The sequence below is a fragment of the Typopeltis vanoorti genome, chromosome 1, assembly GCF_054136105.1.
Source record: "Typopeltis vanoorti isolate ZY-2024b chromosome 1, IOZ_Tvanoo_1.0, whole genome shotgun sequence".
Classification (NCBI taxonomy): domain Eukaryota; kingdom Metazoa; phylum Arthropoda; class Arachnida; order Uropygi; family Thelyphonidae; genus Typopeltis; species Typopeltis vanoorti.
In genome coordinates, this window is record NC_143549.1 from 1,332,346 (window position 1) to 1,354,627 (window position 22,282).

At 36.3% G+C, this 22,282-nt stretch overlaps 1 protein-coding gene across 8 annotated transcripts in view; it reads right to left on the reverse strand.

The window, feature by feature from the left end:
- The window catches only part of LOC150109749 (histone reader KMT2E-like), a 902,496-nt gene that overhangs the window by 79,729 nt on the left and 800,485 nt on the right, over positions 1–22,282 (reverse strand). For 7 of the 8 annotated variants that reach the window (XM_090407149.1, XM_090406915.1, XM_090406833.1 and 4 more), the window contains one exon: positions 18,203–19,000. The exons of the other annotated variant lie outside the window; for it this stretch is intronic. In XM_090407149.1, coding sequence (XP_090263275.1) covers positions 18,203–19,000 — 798 coding nt within the window. The remainder of the gene's footprint in view (positions 1–18,202; positions 19,001–22,282) is intronic. 8 annotated transcript variants of the gene reach the window in all.

Consider the following 22,282-nt stretch of genomic DNA (forward strand, 5'->3'; position numbering starts at 1 on the left):
GAAAGGGGTTTAAAGAGAGGGAATGGTAAACATTAGAGATGACTAGGGCAACCACAAACTTGCTAAACATACAACAATGTGGAAAGAATGCAGCAACTGGTTTGGTCTAACACTCAGTGAAGTGCATGGTTAACAGCAGAAGAAACAGTGAGGAAGAATTTGATGGATGATTTGAGAATGAGAAAAATTTCCAAAGATGGTCTGAATTTTGATAAGATGAAATAATTGTCTGCAAGTTTCTGGCTAAAAAATCAATCACAAAATTCAACCATCCCCTGTATTCACCACACCTGGCCATTTGTAACTTTTGGCTGTTCCCAAAACTGAAGAATGCCTAGAAAGGATGAATGCCATGTGGTGACAGTAATGAAAAGCATTCTAGAAGACAAATTCTAAACATATAGGCTATGGCAACATCACCTAATTGCACTGCTGCACAAGGGGATTACTTCAAAAGCGATACCAGCAAATAAGAATTTTATGTGTTCCAGGCACTTGACTGTCACATCCTGTATGTATGTACATATATCGGGGATGGGATGGGAAACTGAATTGAATGTGAACAGATAAACTCATAAAATTGATATTTATCTTGGACTTAAATAAAAAAAAAAAAAAAAAGAAATAAATTGAACCTCTCTCAAATTTGAATTTAAACAGTCAAAAAATATCAGTTTAAACTGAAATAAAAAAAATAAGCCTATATTCATGAGAAAATTACCCCCCCCCCCACCCGAGTAAGATTAGTTATCATAGAATCCTATTTCAAGCCATCAAAAAAAGTAATGTAATGTCCAACTAGTCATCTTTTTTTTCATGCATTGCTTATGCAGACTATTCGGACACTATAAAGGTGACAGTCCTGACAGTCTCTCCAGATGTTTCTGTCTTGGGATCTCCTTAAGAAGGGGAGAATGACAAATTATTATTATTATTATTATTCAGGCCTCCAAGGAGTCAAAAGACTCATCGAGGGAGGTCCTTCCTAAGACATAAAGTCTGTCAAGACTCACTGAGGGGAGTATATGTATATTATAAAATCTAAATATAGGTTAAAAAGCATCAGTGAAAGAATGCAGGCTTAATGCACACCTGTTTCCATTCTGAAAGACTTGCTATAGTTGCCACTGATTTCTATTAACATTTCTGAGCAGTGGCGATTTGTATATAAGCACTGCAACACTGCAGCACCCCCAATGAAAAAAAAAATTAAAAAATAAAATTTTGTTTGTGTTTATAAATACTAACAATGCTTACAACATTATATAAATGCAATACAACATGTTAAAGGTTAAGCTTATGTTTCAACATTGATTGAATAGTTAATAATTATTATTATTATTATTATTATTATTTGACACCTCCAGGGAGTCCAAAGACTCATCGAGGGAGAGTGTGCCAACAGCATCGAACGATTGGTCTCCTTCCAACTACTAACCGCGCTCAAACTTACTTAACTGAGTCATTAGTAGCAGAGGCTCTACCAATCGACCAACCTTTGCCGGCATTGGAATTGTAATTGGAATTGTTTAATTAACGCTTTAGATTACGAAACAAATGCACTACGATCTAATGCAGTGTTGGAATTATCATGTTCGGTCAGTTCCAGCTAGACTCACCGATATTCGTTTGCACTTATAACTGCACATAACAAGTGAATCCGGCACTGCTCAATGAGCAGTGTCGCTACAGATAAATTGTATACTTGTACGTGTTATTTCCGTGAGATATGAAACTTTTATTATTGGTGTGTGTTCGTGGTGAGGGTGAAATATTTTTGGTAAATCTCATTTTATTCTTTTAAAATAGAATATTTATTTATTTATTATAGATAAGGATTTTATTTTTGAATAATATTTTTAATACAGCAAATTTTTAATATGTAAATTTACTTATTAATAAACTGGTTACTGATTAGGAAAAAATGAATTACTTTTCTTATTTTGTATATGCAGCACCCCCCACTTAAAATTTTCACTGGCCGCCACTGTTTCTGAGGAACAGTAAAGAGTTTTAATTAAGCATACTATTTGATTTTCTATTCCATAGTGGTTCAAGTATTTTCCATAATGCCTCATATCATACCGAACCAAAGGCCTTCTGTATATCTATAAAATTATGGCATACTATTTTATTATGTTCAATATATTTTTCTCCAATGAAATGTACTATAAATCATGATCTGTTCTACTCTGGAATCCTGCTTGGTGCTCTAAAAGTATATTTTCTATTTTCCTCTCAGTCCTAGAGAGTAAGATTTTTAGGAAAATTTTGCTTGGGTGACTGATATTTCTATAAATGCTACGTTTTGAATTGTTTCCTATTTTAGGAATAGGGATCAGAATAGAGATGCACCAATCATTACACAATGATTCATTGTACCATACATCTTGACAAATTTTGAACAGAGCATCTACAATAAGTTGTTCCCTGCTTTCAGTAGTTCTAAAAGTTATAACACCTATGCCAATTTTCCCACTTTCAAAGAATTAAATGCTACGTCTATCTTTTCTCTTAACATAGGGAAGTCTCCTTCATCAAATGTCATTTGTATAATATCTTCATGGTTATGATTATTAAGGCAACTATCTTCTGAGAAAAAGTTAGCTGTGTAATTATGGCAACATTGTAAGATTTCATCCTTTCTAATTCAAAAGCATGCCATTTTCATCCTCAATTGACCAGTCGGTGTTAGTGAAGAGTTTTGTTAATCTGCTTATCATTTGGAAAGCACTTCTGGAGTTGTTGCAGCTCCTCTTCACATTCCTTCTGAATCCAAATGGTTTTAGTTGTTTTATAATTTTATAATCGAATTATAATTTTTATGATCGAAGGTGAGTTAGCCAATCTCATACAGAGGTAGCAGGGTTTTTTCTCCTGGAAACTTGGGTTTTTCATCCCGTACAAAAACAAATTGGCCCTTCAGAACACACGCAATTTACAGACAAAAAATACTAGCTGTGGTGGTGGTAGTGGCCAGTAGATGGCGCTGATGTTGATGATTGGTAGTAGAAGTTCGGTGTAGTGGTGGAGACAGAGAGTTGTATAATAGGTGTCCTCCCGCGATGAGTCTTCAGACTCCTTGGAGGTCTCACGAATAATAATAATAATAATTGTATTTACTGTTTTGTTTAGTTCTTTATATTTTCTCCTGTCATTATCCTTGTTTATACTGGATTTTAAAGTTTTTCTTTGGTCACACAGCTATAAAATATCTTCTGCAATCCAGGGTTTGATAATTCTGTGAGATTTCCCTATTATGGTGTCAGATGCTTCTAAAGTTGCCTTTGAAAATAATTTTTATTCATTTTCAGTATTTCTGAAGTCTTCCAGGAAAGTATTCAAAAAATTAGCAATGTAGGATTTATGTTGTTCTCTGATATGAGGTAATTCCAACTTCTTAACACTATATCTTTTTCTTTGTTTTTGATGACCTTTTATTTGTTTTAATTTTACATTCAAAGTAGTAAAGACCATGTTGTGGTCTGCCAATATCAGCTCCTGGGAATGATTTAGTTTTAAGAAGGTTAACCGATGTTTTATGTGTTGTCTGAACAAGTATATAATCACTTAATTTATGGCTAGATCCATTAGGTGAGGTCCATGTCCATTTTCTTGATGACTTATGAGTATATACAGTTTTAATAATTGTTAATTTATTTTGAATGGCAAAATCACTAAGTTTGTATTTTCTGTCATTGGTTTAGCCAAAATCAAATGCGCCACAATGCGGAGAAAATTCCTTCCAATATCTACATCAATTTTTGTATTCCAGTTTCATTGGACAATGATATGAATTCTTTAGAATTTGTTTTATTACTGAGTTAATTTGTTCATAGAAGTTAATAATAATAATATTTTATGGATCTCCATTGAGTCTAGAGACTCATCATGGGAAATGTTTCATCAATATTTCCTCGTTCACCTGGATCTTCTAAATTCATAGAGACTTAACAATGTGTTAGTTTCGTGGTCAACTACAACTAAATCTTGTTGTAGTTGACTAAATCCTAACTATTTTTCATTTAAATCATGGTCAATTATCTTGTTCAATAGTTGCAATAGTACCTTCATGCAAACTGGATGATGTGCATGGTTCTTCAACTCTGATTTCTGATATTATCGAGTTGGATACATCTGCATCAGAATATTTTAATATTTTAACAAATTTATTAAGAGCCCCAGTTTGTTTCTTAATATCTGCTTCTTTCACAGCATAACACTTATGATTTTGTGCATCAGATAACTTTTTTTAAAATTTCTGATTCCATTTCTATTTTATACCCACAAAAAATTATTACACAACACGACACAGAGATGAAATAATAGTCCGCACTGCGCTACTGTCAGTAGCCTACTGAGACGCATACCATATGACATGGTTAACTAGCAACAAATGTTTTGTACGAAAATTTGTTTCTGCACATAAAAACTGTTCACTGTTTCACTTTAGATAGACTGCAGTAGACACAACATTCTGCAGGCAAGCATTTAGCCTGCTCTAGCTGCAAAATTGTAAACAGCCGGCTGATCAAAGAGGCATCGATATACATTTTTTAAAAATTTTTATTAAGTGTATACTGCCTCATTTATTTTAATATTGATCATTCTAAGAATTATTTTGTTTTTATGATAAAAATTTTGTTCTTAAAAATTAACTTATGAACTGTTCCCTGGTGGTGGCGCCCCCATCGTAGTGGCATCCGCATGCCCGCTTCCGCCGGCCCTGAATACAACCTTATTAAGCACACTCTTACACAACTTACACGGATGGCCCCTAGTTTTCTGACTATTTATTACATATTGAAAAATTTAACTTACATTAATTTTATAAAATCCTTTTAATATCTTAAAAATTTCTACCTCTATCAACTAAACTTTGTAACTTACAAACCTTCATCTTATTCTCATGGAAAGTATACCACAGACCTGTCACCATCGTGGTCACTCATTTCTGAATCCTCTCTACCACCTCCTGGTCACCAAGAAACCAAGGTGACCAAATCTATGTGCAAGCAGTAAAGATGTGGCTGAATGGTTTTATAATGAGGGATAATAATGTCCTTATCTTTACTTGTTTAAGTGTTTATCAACATCCAAGTATTCCTTTGGGCTATTTTCCTAACTTTTGCAATATGCTCTCTGAACTTCATATTCTTTGTCCACCAATATTCCCAAGTCCTTAGACTATTAATATATTCTTCATTGTATACAATATAGGTCCATAGATCTGCATCACTAATACATTTATTGGTTTTCCTTTAAGTCTGACAAGACTTTATTTGCATGAAGCGCCTATTGCTATGTGTTATCTCTGGATTAGTCTCCAGCTTTACTACTCCACTAATTATTATTATTACGTATGCTCCTCCAGTGAGTTGTCTGGAAGGCACAATTCCTTGATACCTAACATATCTCTCCTTAAAAACATCCACCAATGACACACTACAATGTTCCTGGGCATATTCCATTCGCTCATTATACATGAAAAGAACTTGAATCTAACATTGTTCCTGATCACATTAAAATTCAACTTTTCAGAGATGATCCTGGGTTTTTGGCCTCACCTGCCATGAAGCTACAAAACTTCTGCACTTGTACTTTCTCCTTCTATTTCTCGAACTTTAAAGAGCATCCTCCTGCAGTCTATCTTTATATACCATAATCCAATTATGGCTTATGCATCTTGGTATAGTTGGTGCTGGACCCTTTCCACTATTTACTTGTCTCCTTGGAACACAGGTGACAATAACTGAATCACAGTAGACCATATGTGGTCTTTGTTTCAAGGCCTTTTAAAGTGGGAGAATAACTTCCTTATCCCTACAAGTCAGTGTTCTTTTCAAATCGGAAGGTTATCTAATGTGATGTCTTAACCACCTCTGCAATGTAACCTAAACTTTAACTCAATGTCCACTATTACTAAGTCTCTACCCTCAATCACTTCCAGTAAATTTCCATTAATACAATAACCAGTTGGCAATGTACGAGGATGGTCTGAAAAGTTCTCGGCCTAACAATGAAAAAACGAATTTATAATTTCAAAATAATTTTTATTTTTCAACATAATCTCCATTAAGACTAATACATTTCTTCCAGCGATGCTCCAGTGCCATATCCCACCCCAGTAGTGGTTCTCAGTAAGATCTGCAAAAATCCTCTCTACAGCTGCAATCACCTCTTGATTCGAAGAAAGTAGTAGTTTTTCTATACAAAATATAGCAGGGAAGTGAAATAGGAAAATTTTAGCAGACTTACTCCTAGTGCAAGAATATCTAATATTATTATTATTATTATTACGTGACACCTCCAGGGAGTCCAAGGATTCATTGTGGGAGGGCACTCTACCTACTTCGCTAAATGTATTTCACCCTCACCATCAGCAAGGAAGAGTTTTAGTTTTGGAAAGATGTAGAAGTCAGAGAGAGCCAAATCTGGGGAACAGGGTGGATGTTCCAACAATTCATAGTGCAGATCCCTTAATTTTCCCATTGCCAAAACACCTTTGTGGGCAGGTGCATTGTCGTGATGAAAGATGATTTTTTAGTTTTGCAAACCGGGTCTTTCTCACAAATTTTTTCGTCTAGTCTGGTTAAAAGATTGGAATAATATTCCCCGGTTATTGTTTTACCCTTTTCAAGATAATTAATAAACAAAATGCCTTTAGCATCCCAAAACACCAATGCCATGACCTTTCCTGCTGATGGAGCTGACTTTGTCTTCTTTGGCGCTGAACAACCACTTCTGTCCACTGTTTTGACCTGTTTGGATTCTGGTGTGTAATGATGAATTCAAGTATCATCCATAGCAATAAATCGATACACAAAATCAGTTTTATTCTTGTTAAAATGCTCCAAGCACTGTTCAGAGATTTTCATGTGAGTGCATTTTTGACAAGATGGGTGCTGTGCTTGCTGTGAGCAAGCGTGGCATCAATCTTGCACAAAGCTTTTTCATTTGCAATTCTTCATGAAAAATATATCCTACACATTCTTTTGAAATGCCTATAGTCTCAGCAATTTCATGCAATTTGACTCACTGGTCATCTAATACCATATCATGCACTTGATCAATGATTTCTGGCATTGTTACACTTTTTGGACGTCCTTCACATGGAACATCTTCAAGGCTGCTACAGCCACGATTAAACTTGGCAGCCCATTTCTTAAATGTCGAAAACGAAGGAGAAGAATGCCCATAAACTTTTATGAACTTCGAATGAATTTCTTCTGGCATTAAATTTTCTTTTACAAAGAATTTTATAATCGCACGATACTCAATTTTATCCATTTCAAGGGATACAGACAACATTTTTGCTTCAGACAGCTGTATAAAATAAACTACTTGATAGAATGACTTGCAATTTCATATGAATTCTTATGACAGTGTACCAACTTAGAAAAAAAAAAAATCTTGCTGATAGTGCTGCCATCTATGGCCGAGAACTTTTCAGACCACCCTTGTATTCAGCTAAAAATACATAACATTGCATTTAGCAAAATTAAACTGGCACTCATTCATATTTGGCCATAGAATCAGTTGTGAATTCAGCCTACAAGGATTCTATCAGAAATGTCCCTTATCACCTACATTATGACTTATCACTGTCCACAGAGAACTGAACGTTTCCTTCTGGACCATCCCCAACATCATTCATATAAAAGTTAAACAGGAGTGGTCCAAGCAGAGAACCTGTGATACCTCACTGGTCACTCTCATTCTCTTAGATTCAGCACCTCCATACTATCCCTTTGATATCTATCAGATAAATACATTACAATCTATGCCATAAGCCTATTTTTCATATGCATCCCTCTGAGTTTGCATAATAACTTGCCATATGGGATTCTGTCAATTGCCTTGACAAAATCTAAAAGGATCATTGTATATCCATTCCCTGCCAACTCTGCTGTCACTCTATTGTAAAATGTGAGTACACCGGTAGAACAAAACCTATCTTTAACAAAGTCCTATATAAAAGATGAAAGTATTGTTATCTACCCAGGTCTGGATGCAATTTCTTGCCAGATTCTCTAATACCTTAACAACTATTCCAGAGATACAGACTGGTCTATAATTAGCTGTGTCAGTTCTAGCTCCACTTTTATCTTCTCCTGCAGCTTGTCCCACTTAAGTGGGGTTGATGTTTATTTAAAAATTAAAAAATCCTCTGCTGTACAACCAACTTGCAGGGCGTATATACATGAAATGACCACTTGCTCTTCTCCAAGACCCAATTTCATTCACATGATCCTGTCGTTCCTTCTACCTACTTCCAGTACTTCGCCCTTGATTCTGCCACATACCACAATTCCGACACCATTTCTTCCCTCTTTATTCATTCCAGAGTAATCACTGCGCGGTTAGCCTAGTGGCTTTGCGCTTCGCAACCATATGCCTGGGGAAGGAGTGTCCAGGTTTGATTCCCGTTGTAGACGTGAGGAATTTGAGGATCTTCCTCAGGCATAGCCAAGTTAGCCGGTCTTGGGTGCGGTCAGTAGGTTTTTTTCCGCCAGTTTATCTGGCGTTTTTCATCCCGCAAGCAGGCAAACCGGCCCGTGAACATACGCCTCTACAGTCAAAAATATATCCCCCCCAGCGGCAGACCAGGCGACGGGTCGGTTGGGAGTAGTACTAACAAGAAGTCGCATCTAAGTAACACGCGGACCCTGCATAGGAAGCGGGAATAACGCGTAGAAGAAGAGGAAGAATTATTCATTCCAGAGTAGAACAATTTATATCCATCTCCCAGTTCCTTCACCTTTTCCCCCTTCCACCTCGTCTCCTGCACACATAAAATGTCCAACTTTCTCTTCCTCATCATGTCTTACACCCCTTCCAGTCATGCTTCCAACATTCAGTGTTCCCACTTGCATCTAGCTCCACTTTTATATGGTGGAATTATCTTGCTCCTTTCTATGTATCATAAATCATATTCATGTTGAGACTGAAGTTAAATCAGTCAAGGGTATAGCTAATTCTCTAGCACATATATGCTGATACCTCATCCTCACCCACTAGTGTTGGCATCATTAAGCTACTGCAATCATTTTAACACTTCTACATCTTTCACTTCTATTTCTGGTTTCATTCAGATCCATTTCGGTAGATATAAAACTAAGGAGTTGGTCAGGATTGTATGCTTTACCAAAACAATTACTTAATAATCAGTTATTTCCATGCTTCGATACTTTACTGCCATCTGCATTTACTAAGATTATCCTAATTATCATTATTACCTAACTACCATTATCGTTTTTCCTTTTACTTACTACATAGTGAAACAATTCTCTCAGATTTCCTTCAACCTGTTCAGCACTTCTTTTGACAGTCTGATTCAAATTTCCTCACCAAGGTTAACACTTGCCTGGTCTGCTCTTTGTACTGTTCATATCAGTGATAATCATGTTTAATACAATAAATGTTCCATAACATTTAATCTAGCTCATGATTTAAAGGATTAGTAACATTTCATAATCGTTCAATTAATTTTCCTGAATATGGAAATGCAGGACAGTTATAGTTTTCTAAACATCCCTTGATTACTCCCAATTCACTACAAATTCCTCTATCATCTAGTTTCTTGTACCATGGCACAGCTGCAAATTACGTTCATAATCTCCCACTTTACAGTTTCACATATTACTTTTCAAAACAAAACTTCATGATCACTTCAACTGGATGTAAATAATTACCTGTTTTACAGTCAGATTCTCAAATGTTATTAGCAAATCTAATATTCTAGCACCAGAGTCCCTTCCTAAGGGTGTTTATTCCACCATCCAATCTATATCCACATAGTTACAATTACTCATAATGACAGGCCTTTCTGTATTCACAAGGATACAAGCATCAGTATCACAACCAACATATTATTATTATTATATGGTATCTCCATGGAGACCAGAGACACATTGTGGCAGACCCAAACTACCTATCATACCTCTCCTCAAAATCATTCATTGTCAGGACACTCACAACTAATTCTGACAATTCATCCCAATCGTTCACCACACAAAAAATCTAGTCCACACACTCTTATTAACCAAAGCTTGCATACTTCCATGGTTGACCCCAATTGCTCTGACTATTTATCATGTATTGAAAAATTTCCTTAGCATCGATTCTGTAAAACACCTTTAATATCTTGAAAGTTTTTCTATAATGTTTCCCATTTTCCACCTATCATGTAAATTTTGTAATCAACACACCTTGAACCTATCCCCATTAGGAGCATTCCAAGAACTGTCACCAGCTTGGTCACTCATCTCTGAATCCTCTCTACCACACACACACTTGGTCTAAAAAATGCTTTCTTCCTGCAAGCTATCTTACTTGTATGTGCTCCTTCTGTCTCATTTCGACTGAGTCACACTATGAACAAATTTTCATGTAATTGAATAATACACAGCACTCAAATATTCTAATAAAACCAAATTAAAGATCTTCAGTAGCAAATGTTAAAATAGTATTATGATATGGATCAGAGACATGAAAACTGACTAAAAAACAGGAAGCTAAATTAAATAATGGGGGTAAGGGATAACTTCTTTACTGGGAATTATTCCAGGGTAAAGATAATAAATTTAGTTTAATCCTTTATCCAAGTTAAGCAAACAAAGTTTGCATCTGAAGTAACTTCAGGACTGAGGCAACTTGTCTTAGTATCTCCCATACTACTTGTCATACTACTTGTCTTAGTATCTCCCATAATGAATAGCACATCTCCTTACGGACATGTAAAATGCTATACATTAAGGGAAGGGCCACTACCCAAGCTGTTTTGCTTACACTTGGATAAAGGATTAAACTAAATTTATTATAGTCTAATCAAGTGGGAAAAAAACCTCCAACAGGGTAAAGATATGCACAATACAACTCTAATACAGAGACTTAGCCTCTCCTTTACCAAGATTGTACTGTGTGACGAAGAGTCACATCCTACCAGAGGTGCCCCCGTTTTCACAGAACAGTGTGGATCTAGACCAGAAAGTCGAAAAATATTCCAGAAATAGGCAATGGAAAACCACCTCTGTACCTTGCCAAGAACATTCTATGACATGCCAAAAATGAGAAAGTACGATATGGTGCTGGATGGTAAGACCCCAGGCCTGAAGGCATCCGACATGCAACTGGGAAAGAACAGAGGTCTTTCACAAGTAGAACTAGTTTTTATGATGTGTCTAGGTCAAACCTGGAAGGAAGCTTGGTCACAGATGTTGCTGGTTGGAAAAGGAAGGCTTCCTGTTTCACAAGAAACTACAACACTGGAACTTGGAATGTTAGAAGTATGAACCAAGGTGAGCTGGAAATAATAAAGTTGGAAAACGGAGTGCAAGAAGCTGGATATATTAGAAATAAGTGAAATTAGATGGACAGGAATGGGCCATTTTCAGTCAGGGGACTATATGGTGTATTACTCAGGTTGAGGACATGAGACAACTCGTAAAAATGGAGTATCCTTCTTACTCAAGAAAAAAGATGGCTAGGTATGTATTAGGTTATAATCCAGTGAGTGACAGAATCATTTCTCTCAGAGTCAGTGGACATCCATTTAGTATGACCATCATTCAGATTTATGCACCCACTACAGCGGCTCCAGAAGAAGAAAACATAGAAGGATTTTATGGCAAGTTACAAGAAGTGATAGATGCAACACCAAAGCGAGATTTATGGCTACTTATCGAAGATTGGAATGCAAAAGTGGGAGAAACTGATGAACAAGGAATAACAGGTCATATTGGTTTAGGAATTCGTAACACTGCAGGGAAGAAATTAGTTGACTTTTGTGCAGAGAATTCTTTGTATTCAGCCGTTATGTTTTCAAGCTGAATTCACTAATATTGTATTCAGCCGTTATGTTTCCAAGATCATATCTGATCGACATTTGTGTTGTTTTCAGTTTCCATTATTTCACATGTATCGTAGCCACTAATAATTCATGGTCTGTTCCACAGTCTGCACCTGGAAAAGTCTTGACAGACTGAATTTCACTTCTCCATCTTCTTTGTCGAATTATATAGTCAATATGATTTCTGTATTGTCCATCAGGTGATATCCATGTGTACAATCTCCGTTTGTGTTGCTTAAAGCAGGTATTTGTTGCTAATACCTGCTTTAAGCAACAAATAGGGATTGTACACATGGATATCACCTGATGGACAATACAGAAATCAAATTGACTATATAATTCGACAAAGAAGATGGAGAAGTGAAATTCAGTCTGTCAAGACTTTTCCAGGTGCAGACTTTGGAACAGACCATGAATTAATAGTGGCTACGATACATGTGAAATAATGGAAACTGAAAACAACACAAATGTCGATCAGATATGATCTTGGAAACATAATGGCTGAATACAATATTAGTATACAGAACAGATTCAACACACTCAATTTGTGTGAAAGAGAACCAGATGAACTATGGGAAGAGATTAAAGATATAATTAAAACAGAAGCAAAGAAGAATATTCCAACAGTTTGTGAGAAGAAGAAATTTAAATGGCTGTCAGAAGATGCAATCAAAACTGCTCAGGAAAGGAGGAAACTGAAGGCCACAGGAAATTTGCAGGAAGTGTGGCATTTGAATGCAGAGTTTCAACGACAAGCCAGAAGAGACAAGGAAAAATACTTTAACCAGGAATGCCAACAAACAGATGACCAAAACAGGAAAGGAAAAAAAAAGAGATCTTTTCAAAAAGATCAGGGAACTGACAGAGAAGTTTAGTGCCAAGGTGACAATTTTGAAAAGTAAACACAAAGGATATCTTACAGAAGCTGCAGACATCAAAGAAAAATGGAAAGAGTATACAGAAGCCCTTTACAGAAAGGGCTCCAAAATTATTGAGAAATTTGAAGAGCAGGATTATACACAGGAGCCAGTACCACTGGAGGGTGAAGTGAGGTGGGCACTGCAACAGCTATCCAGTAAGAAAGCTCCAGGAGGGGATGGAATACCTATTGAGCTGCTCAAAGCCATGGGAAAAGAGGCAGTTAAAATTTTAACAGCTCTATGTCAGTGAATTTGGATCACAACTACATGGCCAAGGGAGTGAAAAAAATCAGTTTATATACCTTTCTTGAAGAAAGGCAATGCAAGAGAGAGTGCAAAAATTACAGAACTGTAGCACTGATTTCTCATGCAAGTAAAGTCTTACTTAAGATCATTCAGAAAAGACTGGAACTATTCATGAAGAGAGAAATGTCAGATGAACAGGCAGGATTTCAAAAGGCAGAGGAACAAGAGATCAGATTGCCAATGTGAGATGAATAATAGAAAGAGCACAGGAATATCAAAAGAATGTCTACCTTTGTTTCCTTGACTATAGTAAGGCTTTTGACTCTGTAGATCATGTGAAACTGTGGAATGTGTTAAGAACAATGGAAGTACCAGAGCATTTCATTATCCTTCTGAGGATCTTTATTATGAACAAGAAGCTACTGTCCAAACAGATCTTGGAGAAACTGAATATTTCACAATAGGGAAATGGGTGCGACAAGGATGTATTTTATCTCCATACCTGTTTAACTTGTACAGCAAATACATTTTAAGAATTGCAGGGCTGGAGGAGTCTTCAGTTGGAATTAAAATTGGTGGAAGAAATATTAATAATTTGAGTATGCATATGATACCACCTTGCTAGTAGAATGCAAAGAAGATTTGCAGGAACTTATTATGAAAGTTAAAGAAGAAAGTGCTAAATATGGTCTTAAACTTAAACCTCAAAAAGACAAAAGTTATGACAACATGTGAACTTAATGATTTTGAAGTAGGTGGGGAAAAATGCTGGTAGTTAACAATTTTGTGCTCCTAGGATCCTGAATTGATAAAGATGGGTATTGTACTGAAGAATTTAGAAGATTATTACTCGGAAAGAACGCAATGACAAATTTAAGTAAGATCTTTAAAGATAAAGATATTAGTCTCGCAATAAAAATCAGAATCGTGAAAGCAATGGTGTTCCCTGTGGTACTGTATGGATGTGAAAGAAGGAAGATAGATGCATTTGAATTATAGGATGGAGACACTTACTAAGAATACCATGGACTACAAAGCAAACCAATAAATCAGTGATAGACAGAATACAGCCAGATTGCTCCCTCGAAGCTATGATCATCAAGTAAAAATTGTCATACTTCGGACATATGCGAGCAAATGACAGTCTAGAGAAGATGATGCTTGCTAAAGTTGATGGAAGTAGGAGAAGAGGAAGACCAAGAATTAGATGGGTTGATGAAGTTAAAGAAGCAACTGGAATGCACTTGGAAATTCTGAAAGATATGGCCAGGGATAGATCTCAATGGACAGTGTGTGTGTTCATAGAATCACCAGGAGTCGAAAAAGACTCGATGGAACATTATCATTATTATCCAAGATCCCATGGAGTCAAAGACTCATCTGGGAGGTCCTTTTATCATACACACAGCTTATCATACCGCGCTTTAAACAAACTCACATTTTCTGCAGACACCACACTCGCAGGCAAGGCATTCCAAACATTCACAACTCTTCATGAAAAAATTTGCTTCTCATTCCCCTACTCAGACCCCCTTTATACAGTTTCCAGGGATGACCCCTGGTTCTCCCCTGATCTCCCACTATTTTCTGTAGAACCTCTCCAGCACTGATCCTATAACAACCCATTACTAATTTGTATGTCTCTATCATATCTCCACTCGTCCTCCTGTCAACCAGACTCTGCAAATCACATCTTCTCAATCTTTCCTCATACTCGAAAGTTTATTTTGCATTTGGTTAGATTATAATAAATTTAGTTTAATCCTTTATCCAAGTGTAAGCAAACAAAGTTTGTGCCTGAAAATATCTTCCCAGACTGGTTTCGACCTTTATTGAGGTCTCGTCAGTGGGAGGCAGACCCAGAGTGGTGATACTAAGCCAGAAGCAATGGAGAGGGCTCTGGGTCTGCCTCCCACTGACGAGACCTGAATAAAGGTCTGGGTAGTGCCCCTTCCCTTAATGCATAGCAGTATACATGTCTGCAAGGAGATGAGCTTTGCATTGTGGGAGATGCTGAGACAATGAGTGATGAGAGCTTGGTCCACCTTTGCTATGAGTTGCCAAGAGATGTACCACCTTACCTCAGTCCTGAAGATATTTTCAGGCGCAAACTTTGTTTCCTTACACTTGGATAAAGGATTAAACTAAATTTATTATATTTAAAAACTTCTCTATTGGTTTTGGCTTAGTATCACCACTCTGGGTCTGCCTTCCACTGATGAGACCTCAATAAAAGTCGAAACCGGTCTTGGTAGTGGCCCTTCCCTTAATGCATAGCAGTATACATGTCTGCAAGGAGATGTGTTTTGCATTATGGGAGATACTGAGACAAGGAGTGATGAGAGCTTGGCCCACCTTTGCTACAAGTTGCCAAAGGATGTACCACCTTAACTCAGTCCTGAAGATATTTTCAGGCACAAACTTTGTTTGCTTACACTTGGATATAGGATTAAACTAAATTTATTATCCTCAGTCTCGACATTCCAGAGGTTAGAAACAACCTTAGTCAGTCACCTCTGGACCCTTTCCAACACCTCTTTGTCCTTCTAAAAACCAGGTGACCAAATCTGGGCACAATAGTCCATGTGTGACCTAATCAAAGCCTTATGCAATGAAACAAGAATCTTCCTACTTCTACAAGTCAGTGTCCTCTGCATCATTCCCAGAAGCCTTTGTGCTGTCTTCACAGTTTTGGCTATGTGTCCCCTAAATTTCAGATCCTTATCCACTATCACCCCCAGATCTCTTATTTCCTCCACCTCCGACAATAAATCCTCACCAAGCACCAATTCTGCATCCCATCTTCATTTTCCAAATTTTAAAATCTTACATTTTCAACATTGAGCTCACATCCCCATTCCTGTGCCCAATCACTCAATTTATTCAAGTCTTCTTGTAAGCCACAACATTTTATCTACTCTTCATAGTTCTTCCCAACTTTGCATCATCTGCAAACAACTGAATATCTTTATCCAAATCTTCACCAGGGATTGCCTCTTGTTCTCCTTCTGTGTCCAGATATTCTATGAAAAATCTTATTCAAGTTAATCTGGTAATTCTCTCTTTACCAACTTATATGTCTTGATCACGTCTCCCCTCTTCTTTCTATCCACTAGGCTCTTAATTTGCATTCTCTCAATCTATTCCTCCCATTCCTTCCAGAGATCAGAAATCGACTTAGCTTGTCTCTGAACCCTCTCTAACAACTCATCATCCCTTTGAAAATCAGGCAACCAAATCTGTGCAGTAATCCATATGCAGCCTGATTAAAGCCTTCTACAATGGAATTATAACATTCTTACTTCTAAACATCAATATTCTCTGGCTTACTGTATGGAGGGTCAACATGGCTTTGTGAAAGGTGGTCATCAGGCATAGTAATTTATTAACTTTTTATAATAGAGTAACAGCTGAGTTGGATAAAGGAAATGGCTACACGATGATTTTGCTGGATTGTGCAAAGGCATTTGACAGAATACCACATGGAACTTTGTTATGTAAATTAGAAGAAATGGGGATGGATACAACACTGGTTAAGTGGATAAGAGGTGGTTGCTAAACACTTTTTGATAATCTATGCAGAATCGAGGTGAAAACAGGTGACTAGTGGTGTGCCACAAGGTTCAGCGCTGGGACTATTGCTGTTTAATTTGTACATAAATGATATAGGAAATAACCTGAAAGGAAATATTCAGTTGTTTGCCGAATGCAAAATTGGGTAGAGTAATATTAATCAAGGTGATGTGGAGTGTTTGCAGGAAGATCTGAATAGGCTGTCAGTATGGGAAAAAGTTAATGGGTGTCAGTTTAATGTCGAGAAATGTAAATTTATGCATTTTGGGATAAATAGATTACAAGCTGTGTATCATATTAATGGCACTGTACTCCAGGAAATAGATGAAGCTAGAGATTTAGGAGTGGTGGTAGACAGAGAATTAAAGTTTAGAGGACATATTGCTAAATTAGCCCATAAGATTACTTGGCTAGTGAAAAACACATTAACAAGTAGAGATAAGGAAGTTGTAATTGCTCTTTATAAGGCCTTGATACACCCAAATCTGGATTACTGTGCTCAAGTCTGGTCCCCTGGGTTTCTTGGAGATGAGGAAGCGGTAGAGAGGATTCAGAGGCGAGTGACCAAGATGGTGAGTGGCCTGTGGGAATGTTCCATATGAGGATAGATTGAAGGTGTGTGGATTGCAGAAGTTGGTTGACAGAAGAAAAAAAAGGGATATGATAGACACATTTAAGTTTCTTAAAGGATTTTATAGGATAGATGAAGGGAAATGTTTCAGCACTTGACTAGATCAGAACAAGGGGTCATCCCTGGAAGTTGCATAAAGGTGTGGTTAGGGGTGTGAGGACTAGATTTTTTGCTAGGAGAGTAGTGAATGAGTGGAATGGGTTGCCAGAGTCAGTTGTGAGTGCTTTGTCTGTTAATGGGTTTAAGGAGAGGTATGATAGATTGGCTCCAACAATGAGTCTTCGGACTCCATGGAGGTGCCCACATAATAATAATAATAATAGGTATTATTATTATTATTATTATTATTATTCTCATAATCTGCAGTGTTGTCCTCACAATTTTAGCAAAATGTCCACAAAATTTCAAGTCCCTATCCACCATCACCTCTAGATCTTTCATCTCCACCTACTCTAAAATATCCTCACCAAACTATACTCTGCATCCCATATTTTAAAACCTTATACTCTGCTACATTAAACTGACATTCTCACACACCTGCCCATTTAGGTCCTCTTGCAAAGCTACAACATCTGCTCTACTTCTCTTCTCTCTCCAACTTTGCATCATCTGCTAATAACTGTATATCATCATTTATGCCTGGATAAATGATGATATTTACTTCCCAGGTTACTCTTTAAATTCGTTACTCTCATCTCTCCAACATAGTGATATTTCTAGATATCATTACTGACATTTTTTCTAAATTGTCTTTACTATGCCCAATTAATTTCTTCTTCTTCTTTTTATGGCTAAATGGTCCACAAATTTTGGTAATTATGAGTGTGCTTAAACTTTCATTATAAAATTATAATAGAAAAATGTCACTTAGCCTATACAGATCAATTACTTGATCCCTTCTCCACATATTACTGATTTTACTAGATATATCATATTTTAAATTTTGAAATCAAACTGTGTGGCAAAAATAGGAATACCTACCTTTCTTTTCTGACTGCTGCATGGTACAGTACTGGAAGAGACTGAACATGTACCACCACTACTCTTAGATACCACATTTTCTGATTGAAAATCAAAATCCTCAATGCCTTTAACTGTACCAGTGTTTGTCATCACACCTGGTACTGTGGAGATGCAACTTATCTGTTGCCTATGTTCTTGGGAAATACTGCTGTTTACAATATCACTGATCTTAAGAGTAGAGGATAGGAGACCAGTATCTAATGAATCACTGGACAAAGGCAGTAGTGGTGGTGATGATGACACACAAGATGGTGGTTGTGTATAATTTTTCATGGTAGTACTGACATTAACAGATGAGAAAGAATCAGTTAAACTGCATGGTTCTTGTTCCAACTCCCTACATGAACAAGGTACATAAGGAATAGTCATATTAATGATTTCTGTGGACTCGGATTCGCTGCAGCTTGATTTTCCTAATGACTCTTGTTGTCTAATAGAACTACATTTTTCATTAACCAAACAAATGTTTAATTCATTCCTGGTTTGTTCAGATATATTTGGTTCTTCTTTATAATCCAATGTTTGTTTGACTTGGTGGTCACAAGTATCATGTTCAATATTTTGGCATGTAAGATCTAGACAAACAGAATCTTGAGAATTCTCTGAATTTTGATAATCTATTCCATTATTTGATGAAATGAAGCTGTATTCAATTTTACTTCCCAAAAACATGCCAGATTTCCACATGTCCAAAGTGTCACTACTTAAGTCACTGGCATGGAAGGATGGGGGCATATCCTGCATGCATTTTTGAGTCTAAAGTAAAATAAAGTTATAATTTTAACATCAGATCTTAAATTAACCTCATTCATTAATTCAATCTTCAATATGAAACCAAGTCTGCAATAATTTCTAAAAGCCTCACAACACCATCAACATATATATGATATATATATCATCAATGATTATTTACTGTGAATTATCTATGCATAAACACAAGGAAAATATATTTAATATATATCATCAATGATTATTTATTGTGAATTATCTATGCATAAACACAAGAAAATATATTTAATATATTGCCAGATATTATTATTATTCGCGACACCTCCAAGGAGTCCGAAGACTCAGCACGGGAGGATACCTATTATACAACTCTCCGTCTCCACCACTACATCGAACCTCTACTACCAATCATCTACATCAGCGCAATCTATCACCCACCATCACAGCTAGTATTTTTTGTCTGTAAATTGTGTGTATTCTGAAGGGCCGATTTGTCTATATGTGGGATGAAAAACCCGAGTTTCGGGGGAAAAAAAACCCTGCTACCTCTGTATGAGATCAGCTAACTCACTTTGAATTGAAAAAGTCCATATAAAGATTCCTCCCGTCATGACGCAACTTGAACTTAGGCCTTGCCCAATTGAAGGGCACTACGTACCTTCGTTCTTCCAACTGTGCTGTGGAGTCTTCAGTTTGAAAATAACAAACAATCATCAGTGGCTTAACAGAAAACAGTTTTTTACAAGTTAAAATACAGAAATTGATCCTTTGCAAAAGACAGGAATCATAAAATGTTTAATTCAACAAGCTAGAACTAATTGTTCAACTTACCATCATTTACAAAAAGAACTTTCTACTATCAAACAATACATGAAATTAAATGGCATCACCAAAAGGATGACTACATGTACATCCTATTTCACCCTGTTTAAAGATAAATGCTCAACTATGTCTCTTCCTGGTGTATAGCAAGTTCCATGTGACTGCCATCTTTCTTAATTTGGACAAACCAGACGCTCCATAGAAAAAAGAATACAAGAACATCAATCTTATTATTATTATTACACCAAGAACTCATGGAGTTAAAGACTCATCTGGGAGGTCCTTTTATCACACACACAGCTCATTATACCGTGCCTTGAACACATTCAAACTCCTTGCAGACACCTTTAGAATGAGGTTATATTTATTTCATTCAGTTATAATCTCACAACAGAATTCTCCACAAGAAATCCGATAAGTCTGGTTTGGTGTAACACAGAATAGAGACAAACCACAACATTGTCTGGTCTGAAACACACATTCTACACAGTTGTCAATATAAATTCGAATTCCTATTTAAAGAGAGTGCCAAGGCCTTACTCCACTGCCCTAACTTGAATAGGAATGACTAACTTTCTTTGTCAAAAATATGGTTTGTTATTGAAACTTGTATGTATGAGAAAGGCTTGCATGCTCTAAGTGTAAACATCTCCGAAGTCAGTCAGAAAGAGTTCAAACAACTTTCCGATGGCCGGCAACTTACAATCAAAAGAAAGCGGAGGAGAACAAAAGGCGTGCCGAACTTGAAACTTAAGATGAAAGACTCATACCGATTCTTTTGGGGTTGCCAAACTTCATGAGAGGAGGTCTAATAAAAAGGGACTGAAGCAAGGAGAAGGGGTCCCAGTTCCAAAACTGCTGTCAGAGAGAAGGCCGCCCTGTCCAGCGTCGCCGTCAGAGAGATTGCCGGATCCACGTTGCTTGAGAGAGGAGTTTCCCGCTTCCAGAAAGGAGCTTCTCGGTTTGAGACTTCGCTAGAGAGAGACTACTCCTAAGCCGCAGACAAGGTTTCAAATTGCCGAAAGGAAGAGTTCCAATTGCTGGAGAAAAGTTTCCAGGCCAGGTTAATGTCAGACATTCACCAGTGTGTTGCGTTTTCATTACAATTTGATGAATCAAATGACTTCACTGATATTGCTCAGTTAATGGTATTTATTCAAGAAAATTATATCATTATTGGGAAGGACTAGGGGAGAAGACATTTTTTTGGCATTTGATGAATTTGTGAAACAACACAAACTTCCGCTTTTTAAACTTGTGTCTATTACTGTTGATGGTGCTCCTGCAATGATAGGTAATAAATCAGGCTTCATTTCATTATCTAAAAACGATGACAAATATCCAGATTTTTTAACGTACCACTGTATTATTCACCAACAAGTACTGTGTAGTATAAGATTAAACACAAAAGATGTTTTGGATATTACATTTAAAATTGTAAATTTTGCTTGAGGAAAAGCCCTGCAACGGCAGTTATTTAAATTACAGGCAGATGATGATAGGGAACTTCTGATGTACAATAATGTTCGCTGGCTCAGCAGAAGTCAATTTTTAGAAAGATTTCTTGTATTACTTAACGATATAAAAACATTTATTGATGAAAAAGGGGATATTTATCCGCAATTGAGTGATAAAATATGGTTGTTACACTTATCATTTTTAGTAGATTTCTGTACGAAATTAAGCAATTTAAATTTAGGGTTACAAGGTAGAGATAAAAATTTAATTGACATGTTAAGTTCAATAAAAACTTTCCAACAATACTTACTTTTATTAAAGAAAAATATTAATGACCGCGAATTTAGACATCTTCCATATTTATTAAAATTTTTTGAACAAATTCAAGAAATGCTTCGCTACCATTTAAAAGAATTTATTCGTGAAATAGAATTAGTTGAGGAAGAAATAAATTCAAGATTTAAAGATTTTAATAAAACTGAAATGATTGTATCTTTTATCAATAATCCATTTCAAGATAACTTGAACGTCACAGAAATTTCAAATAAAATTAGTGGACTGTTTGATATAAACCAAGCTGAAGTGGAACTTGAGATAATAAACATTCAGAATAGTTTACACTTAAAATCAATAAACAATGAAGTCATTTGGAAGTATGCACATGAAAAATTCCCAATATTAACTGATATTGCACGAAAAATTCTGTCATGTTTCGGATCGACATACTTGTCAGAATCCACGTTTTCAAATATGACCGTCATAAAAAATCAATTAAGAAACAAAATTACAAATGATCATTTGGATGATTGTCTGTGATTGACCACTTCTTCATATCAACTTGACTATGAAAATATTGTGAGGTCCAAACAATGCCAAATTTCACATTAACTTTTTTTTTTTTTTTAATCAACCAGCATTTCCTGTAACTTGTGAGTTTGTAATCAAGCTGTTGTTTTTTCAAACTTTGGTTTTCCAAAATAGAGAAATAAATATTTTATTCCAATATATTTGCTTTTTTCTTGTCATATT